Source organism: Durio zibethinus, chromosome 22, assembly GCF_047325235.1.
Source record: "Durio zibethinus cultivar Kanyao isolate XHJ-2024 chromosome 22, ASM4732523v1, whole genome shotgun sequence".
Classification (NCBI taxonomy): Eukaryota; Viridiplantae; Streptophyta; class Magnoliopsida; order Malvales; family Malvaceae; genus Durio; species Durio zibethinus.
The window spans coordinates 17,200,319-17,214,879 of NC_143183.1; the positions used below are offsets into that span (position 1 = coordinate 17,200,319).

General features: G+C 33.0%; 3 protein-coding genes and 1 pseudogene across 4 annotated transcripts; 2 read left to right on the forward strand and 2 right to left on the reverse strand.

Moving 5' to 3' along the window:
- The first annotated feature begins 1,984 nt into the window (after nucleotides 1-1,984).
- On the forward strand, nucleotides 1,985-4,052 carry LOC111307371 (uncharacterized). The gene is made up of 5 exons (XM_022905382.2): nucleotides 1,985-2,404; nucleotides 2,889-2,937; nucleotides 3,384-3,446; nucleotides 3,533-3,600; nucleotides 3,717-4,052. The coding sequence occupies exons 1-5, from the start codon at nucleotides 2,108-2,110 to the stop codon at nucleotides 3,801-3,803; spliced, it is 564 nt and encodes a 187-aa protein (XP_022761117.2). The 5' UTR covers nucleotides 1,985-2,107; the 3' UTR covers nucleotides 3,804-4,052.
- A 399-nt stretch (nucleotides 4,053-4,451) lies between these two features.
- On the reverse strand, nucleotides 4,452-11,751 carry LOC111307373 (ureidoglycolate hydrolase-like). 2 transcript variants are annotated; one of them, XM_089751713.1, is made up of 13 exons: nucleotides 11,430-11,751; nucleotides 11,229-11,314; nucleotides 10,779-10,853; nucleotides 10,016-10,144; nucleotides 9,715-9,801; nucleotides 9,323-9,525; nucleotides 9,137-9,239; nucleotides 8,791-8,882; nucleotides 8,591-8,653; nucleotides 8,066-8,306; nucleotides 7,403-7,443; nucleotides 6,961-7,101; nucleotides 4,452-4,784 (listed from the first exon to the last, which is right to left on the reverse strand). In XM_089751713.1, exons 1-12 carry the CDS (start codon nucleotides 11,631-11,633, stop codon nucleotides 7,004-7,006), a joined length of 1,422 nt encoding a protein of 473 aa, XP_089607839.1. In that variant the 5' UTR covers nucleotides 11,634-11,751; the 3' UTR covers nucleotides 4,452-4,784; nucleotides 6,961-7,003. The 2 variants fall into 2 exon arrangements, with proteins under 2 accessions (XP_089607839.1, XP_022761118.2); XM_022905383.2 differs by lacking the exon at nucleotides 4,452-4,784 and having other exon boundaries at nucleotides 6,856-7,101.
- LOC149512644 (uncharacterized) lies at nucleotides 4,800-5,967 on the reverse strand (annotated as a pseudogene).
- A 708-nt stretch (nucleotides 11,752-12,459) lies between the features above and the next one.
- LOC111307374 (DNA repair protein XRCC4) lies at nucleotides 12,460-14,561 on the forward strand. The gene is made up of 5 exons (XM_022905385.2): nucleotides 12,460-12,737; nucleotides 12,835-12,977; nucleotides 13,161-13,289; nucleotides 13,469-13,591; nucleotides 14,182-14,561. The coding sequence occupies exons 1-5, from the start codon at nucleotides 12,596-12,598 to the stop codon at nucleotides 14,416-14,418; spliced, it is 774 nt and encodes a 257-aa protein (XP_022761120.2). The 5' UTR covers nucleotides 12,460-12,595; the 3' UTR covers nucleotides 14,419-14,561.

A 14,561-nucleotide genomic window follows, 5' to 3' on the forward strand; every position in this document is an offset into this window, starting at 1 on the left:
ATATTATTCTATTAATGTATATTAGTATTCATGATATAAAAAAAATGTATTAATTTCCAAGTTTTCAATTTCTTTTAATGATAGCAATGTAATTTTGAAATAAAATTATATATAAATTTTAAAATTTTAAAATTATTATTAATAAATATCTAATTTTATATGATACTTTATTTTAAATGATTTTATATAAATATATTGTAAAACAAATAAAGAAGTGAAGTCCTCATCAAACAAAATTTATATGTTTAAATTTTTTTTAAAAAATTATATATAGCATGTGTCAATCCTCATTAGACAAATGAGAATTAGCTAAATAGGGTATTATTAGGAATGATAAAATATTCGAATTTGACACTTTCAATCCATTCTAATTTAATAAGATTTTTCTTTTTTAAATTAAAGCCAAGTCGAAGACGGGACAAATTTGAAAAATAAATCAAGATCAATCAAAAACTGATTTATGGTACTTAGTCTCGACCCATCTTGAAGTATATATATATAAAAAAGGTTGGAATTGGTATGAAAAATAATAACACATTGTTAGGTCAAGTGCAAAATCCAATGTAATTATCAAGAAGTTAGGTCAACATTAAAATGAGTATAAACTCGTTCCAATCCAATCCATTCCCATATGCATTATAGTAAATCATCATGTGCTTTGTTTTTATATATAAGCATGATGTATAGAATGATAACCCATTGTATTTATATTTATATTATATTATATTATATTATATTTATAGTTTATTTTATTCATTTGAAAAGGTTTTTATGAATATAATTTAGAAATAATGAATTTCACCTATTCTAAAACTCCAACTTAATTCTTGAAAAAAAAAAAACCTCCAACTTAATTATAAATGAAGATTTTAAGTCTCATTATATATGTGAATTTAGTTGTTTAATTATATTTTAATTTGTTAATTTATTATTTAATTATTGAATTTAATATGATACAATAATTATTATTTAATTGATTATACGAATATAATATTTTTATTACGATTGTCTTAAAAAAATTTAGACTTAACAGCATTTGGGATCTTTCCCATTCTTTCGTTTTCCTCTTGTGCATTTAACTCATGGGATTGGGAACTATGCAATTAACGGTGAACTCTTAAGCTTTATTCAACCAATTTACCTTTTGAGACTTTTAAAGACTGAAAGTTACTTAGAAGAACCTTGTGAAGAAAAATAAAAATGAACCTTCTTTTGCAGGTAAACTAGAGAAGTTAATTTTGCTCCAGCAATAAGCAATAAGCAAAGCTATATCTTGAAAATTTTAGAAGATATTTCTTTTACCTAATCTTTTTAGTGTTAGTGACAAGAGCCAAAAAGTTTGAAGGGACAAACATCAACTTCCTAGAGTATAATCTAGAGGGATAATGATGCTTAAAAGTGGATTAAACTAAGGTAATTGCTGAACTCAAATGTGAAAGTGACATTCAATCACTGTGAAAATAGTAAAAATACATGGTCTTTTATGTTTTTTAACGTGCTCAATTTAACTTGAAATGTTACAATTGGAAGTTAAGTTTCATAAATTGATCATCAAGCTTGCTTAAGTTAAAAAATTGGCTCATTTGGCTAAACTCAACTTTAGAGGAAAATAAACAAGTATTAAAAGGAGATTAGTTTTATTTTATTTTCTTATATGTTTATCAAACGAGCATTAAATAATTGATTGAATTGAACTCAAGATTTAATATAATTGATTCATGTAAATATTTTTAAAATTCCTTCTCCTATATTCAAATTATAACTTTTTTACAAAAAAAATAAATTACATTTTAAAAAACAATTAAAAATTATTCCAATTTTGTGCAAAACAATTGGGCCGTGTCGAGAGAAGACTCAAACTAATTCAGTTACCCATTAACCAAAGTCCATAGTCAACTCAACGACACGATTTGCGTCTTAAGCCCAAAGATCAGCACCACGAGTATACACGTGGCAGGTTTTCATTGGAAGCTACAATTGCAATTTCCCTATTAAACCCCCCCTCTCTCTTCTAATCCAAAATTACATTTCACAAAACCAACTTTCTCCTTAACTGAATAACCAACTTTTCCCGCCATTTTCAGAGAAGAGAGCCCTAAGGTAATCAATGGAGTCGAATATTGCAGCAGTAGTTTCAGAGAGCCCTAAGGCCAAAGAAGAAGCCCAGAACGAGGAGATCCTCACCGGCAGCGACGGCAACATCAAGAACAACAAGAAGGCAGTTATTGTTACTGTAGTTGCTATTGCTGATCATCATGGCAAGGTTGCTTCCATCGCTTCTTCTGCAAAAACTGAGTCACCCCAAGAGATTAAGAAGATGATGAAGAACAACAAGAAGAAGAAGAACAAGGTTCAAGTCTCCAATACCAAGAAACCCTTCATCTTCTATCTCAATCTTGCCAAGGTAAAAACATTGTATCAAATTTGGTTTTTTTCTTGGAGTTGAAGTTGAAATTTCTTTGTTTTTATTGGTTTTCTATGCTTTCTTGTATATGTTCTGAAATGGGTTTTAGTTATTTTTGTCTAAGGTTTCTTTCTCTGTTTTTTTATGTATGTTTGGAATCATATATCTTCTGTTTCTTTGCAATGTAGAGTTAGGCTTCTTGGTGCTTATTTGTTTTCTGATGTTTTCTTATGCTTGCAATTTGTGGTTAGTTTTAGTGTAGTTCTTTCCCTTGAATATGTCATGAGATCTTTAATATTTTTGCCTCTAATAATCATTTGATAAGGTCTTGCTATAACATACTAAGACTTGGTTGTTGTAATAAATTTTGTTGTGTTTTCATTCGTCAATTCACTTTTAAACTTCATATCTTCCTCTAATTATCACTTTATGGGGGGGAGGGGGTAATTTCTCTAATCAAATCTTAATCTTTGTTTTGTTGCAGAGGTACATAAATGAGTGCAATGAGGTTGAGCTCTGCGGCTTGGGGATGGGTAAAAATTCTTTGATCCTTTTTCTTTTCTGTTTTAGTTTTGTTTATCTGTCTTTTCTTCTCTTTCTTATGCAAATTGAATCCTTTAGTTGAATCTTCTTGTAATCAAACTGGATCATCAATTTTGTTTATAACTACTACATGCTTTTTGACGGTACCCAATCTTTTTCAAGTTTTTTTTTTGAGCATTAATTGGATTTGTCTTACATATGTATCATTCTTTTGGAAAGAAAATGGCATGCTTGTGTCGATGACTGAAATTGACAGACATTTCAAATTCACCGGTAGATTTTCCTATCCAATGTCTTGATATATAAAGCAGAAAAAATAGGGTCTTGATCTGTCCTCAATTACTTATGCATCAAAGGTTTATGCCTTGGACTATATGGCAATAGAAATCCTGTTATCATCGGACTATTTGCTGATATGTATAGTTATTTTACCCAGCTATTCCTACTGTTATCACAATTGCTGAGATTCTGAGGCGAAATGGATTGGCAATCCAGAAAGGTAAGAAGCCTTGAGTATTTTATTTTCGTACTAGGTGGTATACTTCAGATGTTGTCACTGATTCTGATTGTTTGGAGATGCAACAGGAATAATGACATCAACTGTACTCAGCGCCCAGGAGGATAAAAAAGGTCGTCAGATCGAGAAAGCCAAGGTTATTGCCCTTGCTTCTGTTACAGGGTGGTTTTGCATAATTTGGTATCCTCAACAAGTTTTTTGCTTGTCCATGATATCTGCCTAATTCTCTATCTGTGTGTGTCCTTTTTCAAGATTGAGATAGTGCTTGCAAAAGCTGAGAAACTTGACACGACCAATCCGACTGTAACCCCGACGAAGGCTGCTGATCAGAGTTCATAACAAAGCAATAGTATTTGAATTTCACTTCTATAGCATGATCTCTCACTGTTTTCCCCACCTTCTAACTGGAACTGCAGTTGCACGAACAAGGATCAGTTTGGTTGGAGATGGTCCAGCTGGACTTTTCTGTATGGTTTTTCCTTTCATCGTCCGAGTTAACACTCTAATGTAGTATCAATTTACTGTACATTGTACACAGCACGTTTAAAGAGAATGAGTTTCAGAATCCCTCTCTCTATTTCTGTTGAACATCATTTTGACTTTGAGCAAGGATATTGTCCTCTCAGTACTACACAATGATCGGCCAAATTCATACAGAAGAACTGCTATTTTCTTAGCGCTGTTAAACAGCTAAGAAAAATGGTTATGGCATATGATAAATATGACCATATAATTGCAGCAGAAAAAGGAATATAAGATGGAACTATATTGCTTACTGGAATAGCATAATGCACTAGGAAATTAATCTATCCAAATGAAACTCATTTCAGAGTTGCACTTAAAAGACGGCAAGATTGACTTGAAAAACAAAAGGGGCAAGGAAATGAATAAGGATGAAAAATGAAACTCTTTCGACAGTTTCACTCATAGAAAGTACGATCAAACTATAGCGCTGTAATAAAGAGAAAGAGCAAATAGTTAATCTACTGGTTGACCAATGGCAGAAAGGAATACAGCTAAAACACTATTTAGTTGCATTCATGAATTTCAACCACAAAGTAACATGACATGGAAAATCTGAATCTTGATGAGCACATCCTACAAATGCTGCAGTCTACATTTCAGTTTCTCTTAAAGATTCAATTGTTCTTAGTAAAGCTTCAACAGCTCTGGTGCTTTTGGCTATGTGCTGGTTAACAGACATCTTAAGCAGTAGCTTTATAAAGTGTCAAATAGTACAGACGATCCAAAGTCCTTAATTCAGCCTTCTGATATCAAATCTCATGCGAAGCCCCTCGAAACAATCCGCTTCTCTAAGCTCTGAGTCAGAATACTTGGTTGATTGGTAATAAAAGAAGAACAGAAACTGACACACACACACACACACACACACACACACATACACACATACATACATATATAAATATAAATATATATATATATATATGATTTTCAAAAGCTTCACAAAACTCTTGGTCAGATCAACCTCTCTTATTATAAACATCAAAGTTATGAAAGAAAAGAATACTGATAAAAGAATTTTGATTAATTGCATTCTTCGCTTCAAACTTACTAAATAAGTCAACTGGGATCGAAGGAAAACGTCTATGATTTGTCTGTATTAAGACTGCCTCCTACTGCAAGGTTCAATTTATCATTATACGGTTTTTACAGCTCAGAAACTTTTTCTTCATAGCCATGCACAAACCTCTGAAGTCACAAACAATATATTTAACCCCAATTCCTTCTTAAGTAAACCTTTTGACCACAGATCTGAACAAACAAATCCCTTGGCACAATTCTCTTCTCCATGCTCAATCCTAGCAGACGAGGATGTTTGGCAGCGAGTGAAGCCTGGAATCCCATTTCATTCAGAAGAAAATCCATCACTTCCGTATTTTTATCCTCGGCCATTGCCATAACCAGAGGATGATTCCTAAAAGCCTCTAAAATCTCTTCCTCAGACCAACCATACTTCTTGTAAGCATCAAATTTTCTCTCCCAAGTGGATTTACTCAATGAACTCAATACATAGAGAGCTAAAACGAAAGTAAACCTCTCGGGATTTAACCCCATTTTCTTTAGTTTCTCTACTTTCTCTTCAAACTGAACTGGAGCAGAGAGTGACTTAGGAACCGGACAAAGTCCTTTAACTATAATATATTCGTATCTCGTAAATATGAGTTTAGGGTTCACATCTCTATATTATATCATATTAAATCCACAATTAATTAATGTCCTCACATTTAATTAATTTATGATTGGAGACATAATAATCTCCCCACTAATATAGATTTAAGTCTAGAATTTATATTTGATATTATCCCTTAAATAAATATACAAAAGTTAATATTTTTTAAAAAATTTATTCATTAATGTGCTGATATCATCTGATTTACTTTATTAATGAGACAGTATCATTCAATTTACTGTACATCAAATATAAATCCATATATATATATATATATATATATATATATATCACATCCTTACACTTAACCAAATTTAGATGTCACAATCTTTCCATTAAAACTTGACATTCTTATCAAACTCAACAATGATGCTGTCGCAAGTATTAGTTTAAATTTCTGCATTATATCATACCCTCACACTTAACCAATGTAGGATTAGAAGTGCTACAATCTTCTCATTAAAACTTGACCAATGTGGGATCGGGGGTGTCATGATCTCCTTTGTTAAACTTTGACGTCTTGTCAAACTCAGTACAGAATCATAGCTAGGATCACACTAGACGTTGACAGCCTTAGAATTTTAGAGGTAACTCTCACTAAATTATAGAAGTAGTTTCCATGTTGTAGTATTTAACTCCCAAACTTTGGGCTGGTGATTGTTATGATATTATATTTATAGAAACCTATATCCAACCTACTAGATATTATCATTTTAACTTGAAAATCTTACGATTTTTTTCTCAGAAAAAACGCATATAAGTATAAATTTATGCGTCTACATATATATCTATCTTTAACTATTATGGAATTAGAAGCTCGACAATTTGTTTTCTTGAGATCATCAGTTAAAGTTGGAGGCTTGGAGCCAGACAATTCTAGTATTGTGTTTGTTTATTTTCTGTTTAACATGTATAAACTATGAAAATTATCATAGTACAATAATCAAACACAAAATATATATATTTTTAAACAAACCTATATATTATTTTTGTTAAAATTTTAAATTTCGTTTAGTCGATGACTCGGAACTTTAACGGAGTTCTTGAGCAGGAAGATTCAGTTTCTGTATTCCAGTAGAATATGAATCCAATAGTTTAAGCATACAGCTCTTCTAAGACTTGGAGTTCCTTATCTTTGAAATTAGATTCTGAAACATGATATAGTGTTCCATAGTTCTGAAATAAAATGCTACCGTGCAATTATTCATATCAAAGTTGTTTATTGATGGCAAAGATTGTTTATTCATAACAAAGTTGTTGATGGCAAAGAGGGGTGGAGAATACAGCATTAACCTGTATAAATACCTTATACCAAAGCAGCTGGTTTACAAAAACCATAAACAACGCATCAGTGCAATGACAACTTGACAAGGGTTAGTGCCAACACCTTCACCCCATTTGCTATGTCCTCAGTGGAGGCATATTCTTCAGGCTTATGGCTGTATCCTGCAAAAGCAATAGATTTAATACATTTTAGCCTTTTCTTTTTTTTATGATCATATGCACAAAAGCTGCTATTATGCCTAGCTACTGTTTCTCATATTGATTCTCTCAAAATACAGTGGCATTTGATGTCTGGTTTAAACCAAAAGCTTCCTTAGGCACCTAATTTAAACCAACGGTGATGTAGAACTTGTTAATTAAATGACATTAATAGCGTTCTGCTATACTGTAAATACAGTAAAATCAGTTGATTTAGAAGGAAAAAGTTAAATTGATGCTTAGATATAAATAATGTGAATCATACCTTTGTAACATGGAATGAATATCATGCCCATAGGAGATATCCTGGAGGAGCATGAAATGCAAACATCAGCTGCAACTTATAGTATATAATGATGATGATAATGATGATGAGAGTGAATTGTGAATCCTTTGACATGTTTACTTGTGTAACCATAGCTAATTGCTCCTCTTGTGACTAACCACTCAACTAGGCCTTTTTCCTTAAAATGAAAGTTCACACTCAGGAAAAGTATCCAGAGTCAGGAGCTTTTCTTCTCTATATGGACAACCATGCATGTTCCCAGCTTAGGAGGAAGGGCAGGATCACGAGAATTCCAGCACCTTTCCATGAGAGCATGCATGCACCAGAGCCATCTGAAGAAAGTATAATTTAGCAGAATTCAGTAGGTCTCATATTCTCTATGATTCAATATCTTGGGATGCTAATGTTGAGTATCCAATCTTGTATTATTCTCCTAAATTTTACAATCTAAAAGATATGGAAACAGCATAGTTTCATATTTTAGGACAATGCTTTTCCCCATACACCCTCTTCTTCTGTATTTCATAAATTACGAATCTGATGAGTCCAGGGACCTGACATTCAGCCCTGCGCAACATATAGAGTGGTGCTTGCAAAAGATTTAGTTGAGAAATATTTTTTTGTTAAATGTATCTCCTTTACCTTGCCATAAACAGTGAATCATGGTAAGCTCTGCTAATCATAAACTTTTGTGTTAGGTTCAGCTCTTTTGATGCAGCTTCCATTGCTTCAATTATTGATTTTTCAGAAAGGGCTGGTGGGTCCTGATTTATGATATTGAATTCTGATAGGGTGACCTTACGCTTTCTGGCAATAGTAATCGCAGATTCATGGATTTTCTGGATAACAACGTTTCTTCTCTTTTCATCAATATCTCGTGTGTCTACCAAAAAGATGAGTAATAAGAAAACAAAACATATCAGATGATCAGATAGTAATCCAGATACAGCCCAGATTATCCAAGGGAGAGGTCAGACCTCATACATGTGAAGTAGTAAATACAAATTTCAGGAAAAAATAATTCTATCTTTTTGGGAGTAGGGTTTTTTGAAATGAATTAAGGACAAAGGAACAACTAATGTATTGCACAGAAAACCTGTGAGAGACTAAGATTCTAAGACAAAACTAAAGTTCTCCTGGAAGAATACTCACAAACATGACACATACCAATTTTGAGGTGTGATTTACTAGGGATGCTGTTGATTGCTCCTGGGTGCAGCTCTAAAATTCCTGGGAAAATAGATATTATCAATTTAAAAAAGGTTCACAAAAATTTATTCAGATGAAATAGAGGAAGCTTATTTAAATCAAAAGAACTTTGCATGAGATCAAATGAGGAAAACAAAAAATATTTTCTCTGGACTTACCTACTGTACCAACAGTATCAACTGATCCAGATTCCAATACATGTTTCTCAACAGCTAGTGCTAACTCAGCAGCTGCCAGTCCTGCATCATTTCTGCACTTTATAATATATTTACAGGTTATGAATCTTTTAGACTAAATAAGCATTCTAGCAAAGGTATGACGAGGATGATCTAACACACAATCCAAATCTAATTCAACCAAATTACTGACACATGCATATAAATGTATGAAATAAGGATGAAAGATCAGCACCACTGAAACAAGAAAGCTGCAGAAGTTGGCATTAGTAGTTATTTAACTCTGAAGCATTTAGGAAAGAAGAATTTTGCTATTGGTAATATTCACCTGTTTGGCATCAAGACTGCACCTGCATGGCCACCATTGCCTTCAAAATCAACTTTTATACTTGCGGGGGCTGCAATGGCAGTTACTATACCAATAGATACACCTGAATTTGAGGGATAATGCGGATTTAGCAGATCCTCGGCTATTGCAAGAAAGAGACAGCAGTAACAGTCAAAAGTGAGATACCTTCCTCCTCAAGAATGGGCCCTTGCTCTATATGCAACTCAACAAAAGCAGAGTAACTGCCTTTCTTCAGAAACACACTGGATAAATTATCTTCATCTCTTGCATATCCAGCAGATCTAGCAGCATCTAAGAAGGATATGTTTTGGCCATCAACCGTTGTCTTCAAAGCTTTAGCAAGAGCTACATCACCTGCCAATAAGCGGCTGCATGTTGAAGAAACATATCAGAGACTTAAAACCAGAGTCAAGAACCCAGCTATGACACGTAATATTTTTAAGTTTAATCAGTGCAAGTTACAACTTAAATCTGCAAAAATAAGGTGACAGAAGATTCAAACAGGAAATAAACCAAAAAAAAAAAAACTGTGCATGCCTACTATGCAGTCATACAACCTTCCCAAACAGCTGATCCCAAAGCGTGTTGGCTCTTCGGAAGTGAACAAAATTATCTCCAATGACCTTTTAGGTTTGAACCCAGACCTAAGGAAGTTTCATTATCATGGGACAAAAATTTTAGCCACAATGCAATAAGCTGGCAGAACAAAGATCTTAACAAAAACTTATACATTTATCAAAATGAATACCTTTCTTTTTTTTTGGTAAAAAGTGAATAAATATATTTTAAAAAGCGATGTTTGCATTAGGGATGAATGATTTTAAAGGTTCAACTTCACAAGGGTGAAAAGTCACAAACCTCTTTAGTGCATTAATGGCTTCTATTGCACCTAAAACACCAACAACACCATCATACTTCCCAGAGTATGGAATAGCATCAATGTGAGAACCTGTTGCTACTGCAGTGAGCTCTGGTTCAAAGCCATCCCTGCATGGTAAAAAGCATTTAAAGAATCAAAATGGAAGTAACTGAACATGTGATCCACAAAAATGAAGGTCTAGATATTAATATAAGCTTGACGACCAAATGTAAATGAGAAATCTAGTGAGAGGGAGAGGAAGAGCAGATATTAGTTTGGTGACATGGTGGTGATGCGAGGAAACTAAGAGGACAACAAAAACAATCATGGAGCTCTTTGCAAACAGAGAAACAGCTAGTTATTCTTAAAGCTCGCAATTACTGACCTAAAGAAAGATGCATTTCATCATCAATAATTAACAATAGGTGGGTGGTACAAAACCATCAACATAGTGCAACTGGACTAATAAAGATAAAGCCCCATTTGACAGTCAAACCATGATAGTTAAAGAAGCAGAGAGAACCAATCAAACAAATAAATAGAGAACTATGCAGGAAAAGTAATGCGTATACAGGAAAAATAACGAGTTAACATATTACACATATAACAAGATACCTAACTCACAAGAACGCTGATGCAATCCCTTATGGGAATAATCAACATCACTAATTGAGGTGGTATAAAATTACTAGCAATAAATAATAACAAGAATAATATTAATTATATGGGAAAAATAGCAATGAAAATGAAAAACAAACCTACCACCGACCAAATATGTTACCAACAGCATCCTCTCTCACGGAAAGCCCAGCGAGTCCCATCAAATTTTTTATGTACCTGTAGTTAAAATGTTGCAAACAATTTACACAAGGACACAACTAAGGTTTAAAAAAAATGATAAAATTGGAAGCACACACAAATTAAAAAACATTGTGCCAAGTTCTATGCTCCTATTAACTTCAATGAACCTGAATTATATATACAACTCAGCTCAACTAAGCCTTCATCCTTGTTGTGGTAAAAAGAAAAAGAGAACCCTTCATCACAAACTAATATGCCTATTCGTTTACTGCGATGCCTATTAGTTCAATGCTACTTATAATTGCTCCTAAAGACATTCAGCAGCAGCAGCAGCAGTACTCAACAAAATAAAAGGATTCAGTCTTTTAATCATCGGAAAAAACAAGAAATGAAACATTATCTTTACATTACCTGCGAGCCAATACATCTTTCTCAGTGTAGAGAACCCTAGTAACTGAAGGGGAAGATGTATCCGAGAAAGTTGATAGCTCATTGATCTGAACAAACCCATTTCACAACATTAAACCTCATAAAACAAAAAACCCATCTTTAAAACAGCTCCCAACAGTCCAATAATAATAAAAACGGAGAGCTTGGGGGGATTAAAAGTACCTGTTTCTGAAGAGTTTGAGCATCAACTGAAAGTGAGTTTGATATGAAAGAGTGAGGTGGTTCATCAACTGGATACCCAGAGAAATCATGCATGGTTTTGGCTGTTGGGTCTTCGTTGTGTCGGGTTAAGATAGTAGGAATGGAACAAAAGACGAAGAGAAAGACAAGAGGTAGAGAGTGAGAGTAAGAGAATCTCATAGACATCTTTTTTTTTCCTGGTTATCGGAGTTAGTTGGATGGTTACTAATGTGATTAGCTTATTATATTTGGGACTATGATTGAAGGCAGAGCTGGTCGCGTGACAAGTGCAAATACGACGTTGCTGCCCTCCGTTGTTTTATGTTAAAGAGATCAATTACGGGTTTCAACTTTGAACATACTAAAAGTGGAAATCAGTAAATTCGTTTTTTATAATTATTGAATAAAAATTAAAAGTACTTAAAATAAATATTATAAATTATTAAATTGAATAAGAGTAATTATTGAATTATTGAATTTTATTTTTTAAGGACTTTAATTTTTTAATTTACGAATTGATGAGATTATATTATTAACAATGTATAAGATTTATATATTATTAGTTCATCAACTATAACACTCTAATAAAATATGAAAATTTTAAAATTAATATTCAAATATCTCTTTTATTAATATAATTTATTAAAAATAATTAATACTTACCAATATTAAAGTTAATATGATAGTTTTTCATATTTTTATTTTTTATTTAAAGTAATTTACTAAAAAGTAATTTTTTATGAAAATAAGTTTTTTTTAATATATGGAATAAAATAAATAAATAATTAAAACTAATATTTAATAAATGATTAATAAAAAAATTTATTATTTAGAATTCAATTATATATATATTAAATTCAGTATGAAAAAATCACAAATTTATTATTTATATTACTTTTAATTTTTTATTTACAAAAAAAAAAATTCCAAATCCTCGTTTCCAAATATTTATCTTTAAATACACTAAATAAAAGATTGCAAGATAAGTTTCATCTTTTTTTAAAAAGAATTTATTTCAAATAGCAGCAGCACAAGAAAACAAGGAGAAGAGAAGAGAAGGGAAGGCGGGAAGACTGACTCCATAAACTCTTCTCAGAGAATTAATAAGAAATTAAACTCTCAAGCACCAAAAAAAAAAAAAAAAAGAAATGGAAACCAGCTCAACGATGAGACATACTTGCCTGAAGCTTGAAATTCCAAGCACCGAACCGATTTTCGTCAAAGGTACCTGGTTCGATACTCACTTCGACCTCTCCATCACCGATGGCCTCCACGCTTGGGTCTCCAACGGTACCTTCCAAAGAGATTTCTTACATTTTAATAACAAAATGTTGGTTTTTTTTTTTTTAATTTTTGTTTTTTAAAAACAAATTGGAATTTGTGCCAGCGACGGAAGAGGAGGTGAAGGAAAGGGCGGCTCAGTGGGATCAGCCGGTAACTGAGTACATCGAATTAGTCGAACGGTATTTAGGGTTTCAACAGCCCGGTTCAGTCTACCAGTTCGTTGATGCAGGCGATGACCATAAAAGAGTTAGCTTTTCCTTTTTCTTCTAATATGGTTGATTCAGAAATTGAATTTTGTTTTTCATCTAAAAAAAAAAAAAGGAACTTTGTACATTTAGGGTTTCACCGAGTGTAAAATTCAATAATTGATTAATTTCAAATTTGAATTATGTGGTTATTGGGTATTTATTTATTTATTTATCGGTGCAGCTTTCATGGACTTTCGAAAAGGAAGGAACTAAGCTTGAATGGCGGTGGAAATTACAGCCATCGCCTGATAGCAGGAAGATTACAGCAGGAATTTTGGATTTTCTTATGGATGCAAACATTAGGCTAAGTGTAGGAGATTTCGCCATTGTCTTATTATCTTATTGCTTCCATTGGAAGTTAATATCTTTAATTTGTTATTGCTTGTCAATTACTATGGTTTTGTTTGATATTCTAGTGTTCTGTCGTAATGATACTGATAGGAGATAATTAAACTTTGAAATATGGGTTTTTTTGCTTTTTATTTACAGGAAGAAGTTGTTAGAAAAACTCAATCTTTCGAGAAGCTGAAAGTGGAGGCTGAAAAATGTCTAGAACAAAGTGAGAGATTTACCAATGACAAGATGGAATTTGAATCAGAAATCTATGCAAAGGTGTTTTACTTAAAATACTTGACATGTTCATGCTTGTTATTATTTTACCATAAGTTTTGTATTGTTGTCGCATGTTTATGTTTGCTTTCAACATCAAATCTGCTCAAACAGTTTAGGGTCCCCAGTAACATGGCCAGACATATCTGTTAAATATGTTCTACACGTCTTCTTTGGGCTGCTAGTTTCCCTCCCATTATCATCTTTGTTGTCAATTTCTATTAGGTTTGGGACATTTGTGAGTACTGTTGCATTGTATATATGACCATTTGATGCTACATATCTTGTTGTTAACCTGACTTACCAGATGAGAAAGAGTTAGCAACGAAGGCTACACTTTTGTTGCAATAACAGGAAGAAATGTCTTTAAGTTCTGTGTCTCTCCTTTCCAATTTTTGATTTTTACCTAGGGAAAGCGAGGATAGTTATGATGAAGCTCTATCTCAACATGGCATGTTATCTGCTAGAAAGTAGAGAAGTTATTGGAGCCATAACTTCTTTTTTTTTTCCTTTCGCTCTGTAATTTTTTAATATGTGGCATTTTTATCAATTTTTATCAATAATGAATGAATTGGTTTTCCTCCTGTCTATAGTTCCTTGGGATCTTGAATTCAAAGAAGGCAAAACTCCGGGAGTTTCGCGATCAACTATCAAAACAGGAAACTGCAGGAAAAGCTCCCGTGGATGAGGAAGAATCTACTGACAAAACTGAGAGTTACCATAGTGGAAGTGATGCTGAGGAAAGTGAAGAAGAACCTGCAAAGAATCTTACAAGCTCTTCAAAGGATGTTCCAGCAGGCAGGGGTCGGAGGCGAAAGAGAGCTAATTAGCATCTGGTTGAGTATAGAATCTGGCATGTTAAGCCAATGCTATGCCCCCCTTCCCCCTTTTCTCTGTCTTTTTCCTAATCTCTCGGAACATCTGTAAATTTTTTAGCGTCTATACCAAATCCTGATAGGTATTTTGAGTGCTA

Excerpts from the sequence above, each read along its gene's own strand:
- LOC111307374 (XM_022905385.2), top strand. The coding sequence starts at position 12,596 with ATGGAAACCAGCTCAACGATGAGACATACTTGCCTGAAGCTTGAAATT. Across the intron at positions 12,738-12,834 it reads CCACGCTTGGGTCTCCAACG|CGACGGAAGAGGAGGTGAAG; the intron begins GTACCTTCCAAA and ends AATTTGTGCCAG. Across the intron at positions 12,978-13,160 it reads CAGGCGATGACCATAAAAGA|CTTTCATGGACTTTCGAAAA; the intron begins GTTAGCTTTTCC and ends TTATCGGTGCAG.
- LOC111307371 (XM_022905382.2), top strand. The coding sequence starts at position 2,108 with ATGGAGTCGAATATTGCAGCAGTAGTTTCAGAGAGCCCTAAGGCCAAA. Across the intron at positions 2,405-2,888 it reads TCTATCTCAATCTTGCCAAG|AGGTACATAAATGAGTGCAA; the intron begins GTAAAAACATTG and ends GTTTTGTTGCAG. Across the intron at positions 2,938-3,383 it reads GCTCTGCGGCTTGGGGATGG|CTATTCCTACTGTTATCACA; the intron begins GTAAAAATTCTT and ends TATTTTACCCAG.
- LOC111307373 (XM_089751713.1), bottom strand. The coding sequence starts at position 11,633 with ATGTCTATGAGATTCTCTTACTCTCACTCTCTACCTCTTGTCTTTCTC. Across the intron at positions 10,145-10,778 it reads GGTAACATATTTGGTCGGTG|GGATGGCTTTGAACCAGAGC; the intron begins GTAGGTTTGTTT and ends TTTACCATGCAG. Across the intron at positions 7,102-7,402 it reads ATTCATTCCATGTTACAAAG|GATACAGCCATAAGCCTGAA; the intron begins GTATGATTCACA and ends TTGCTTTTGCAG.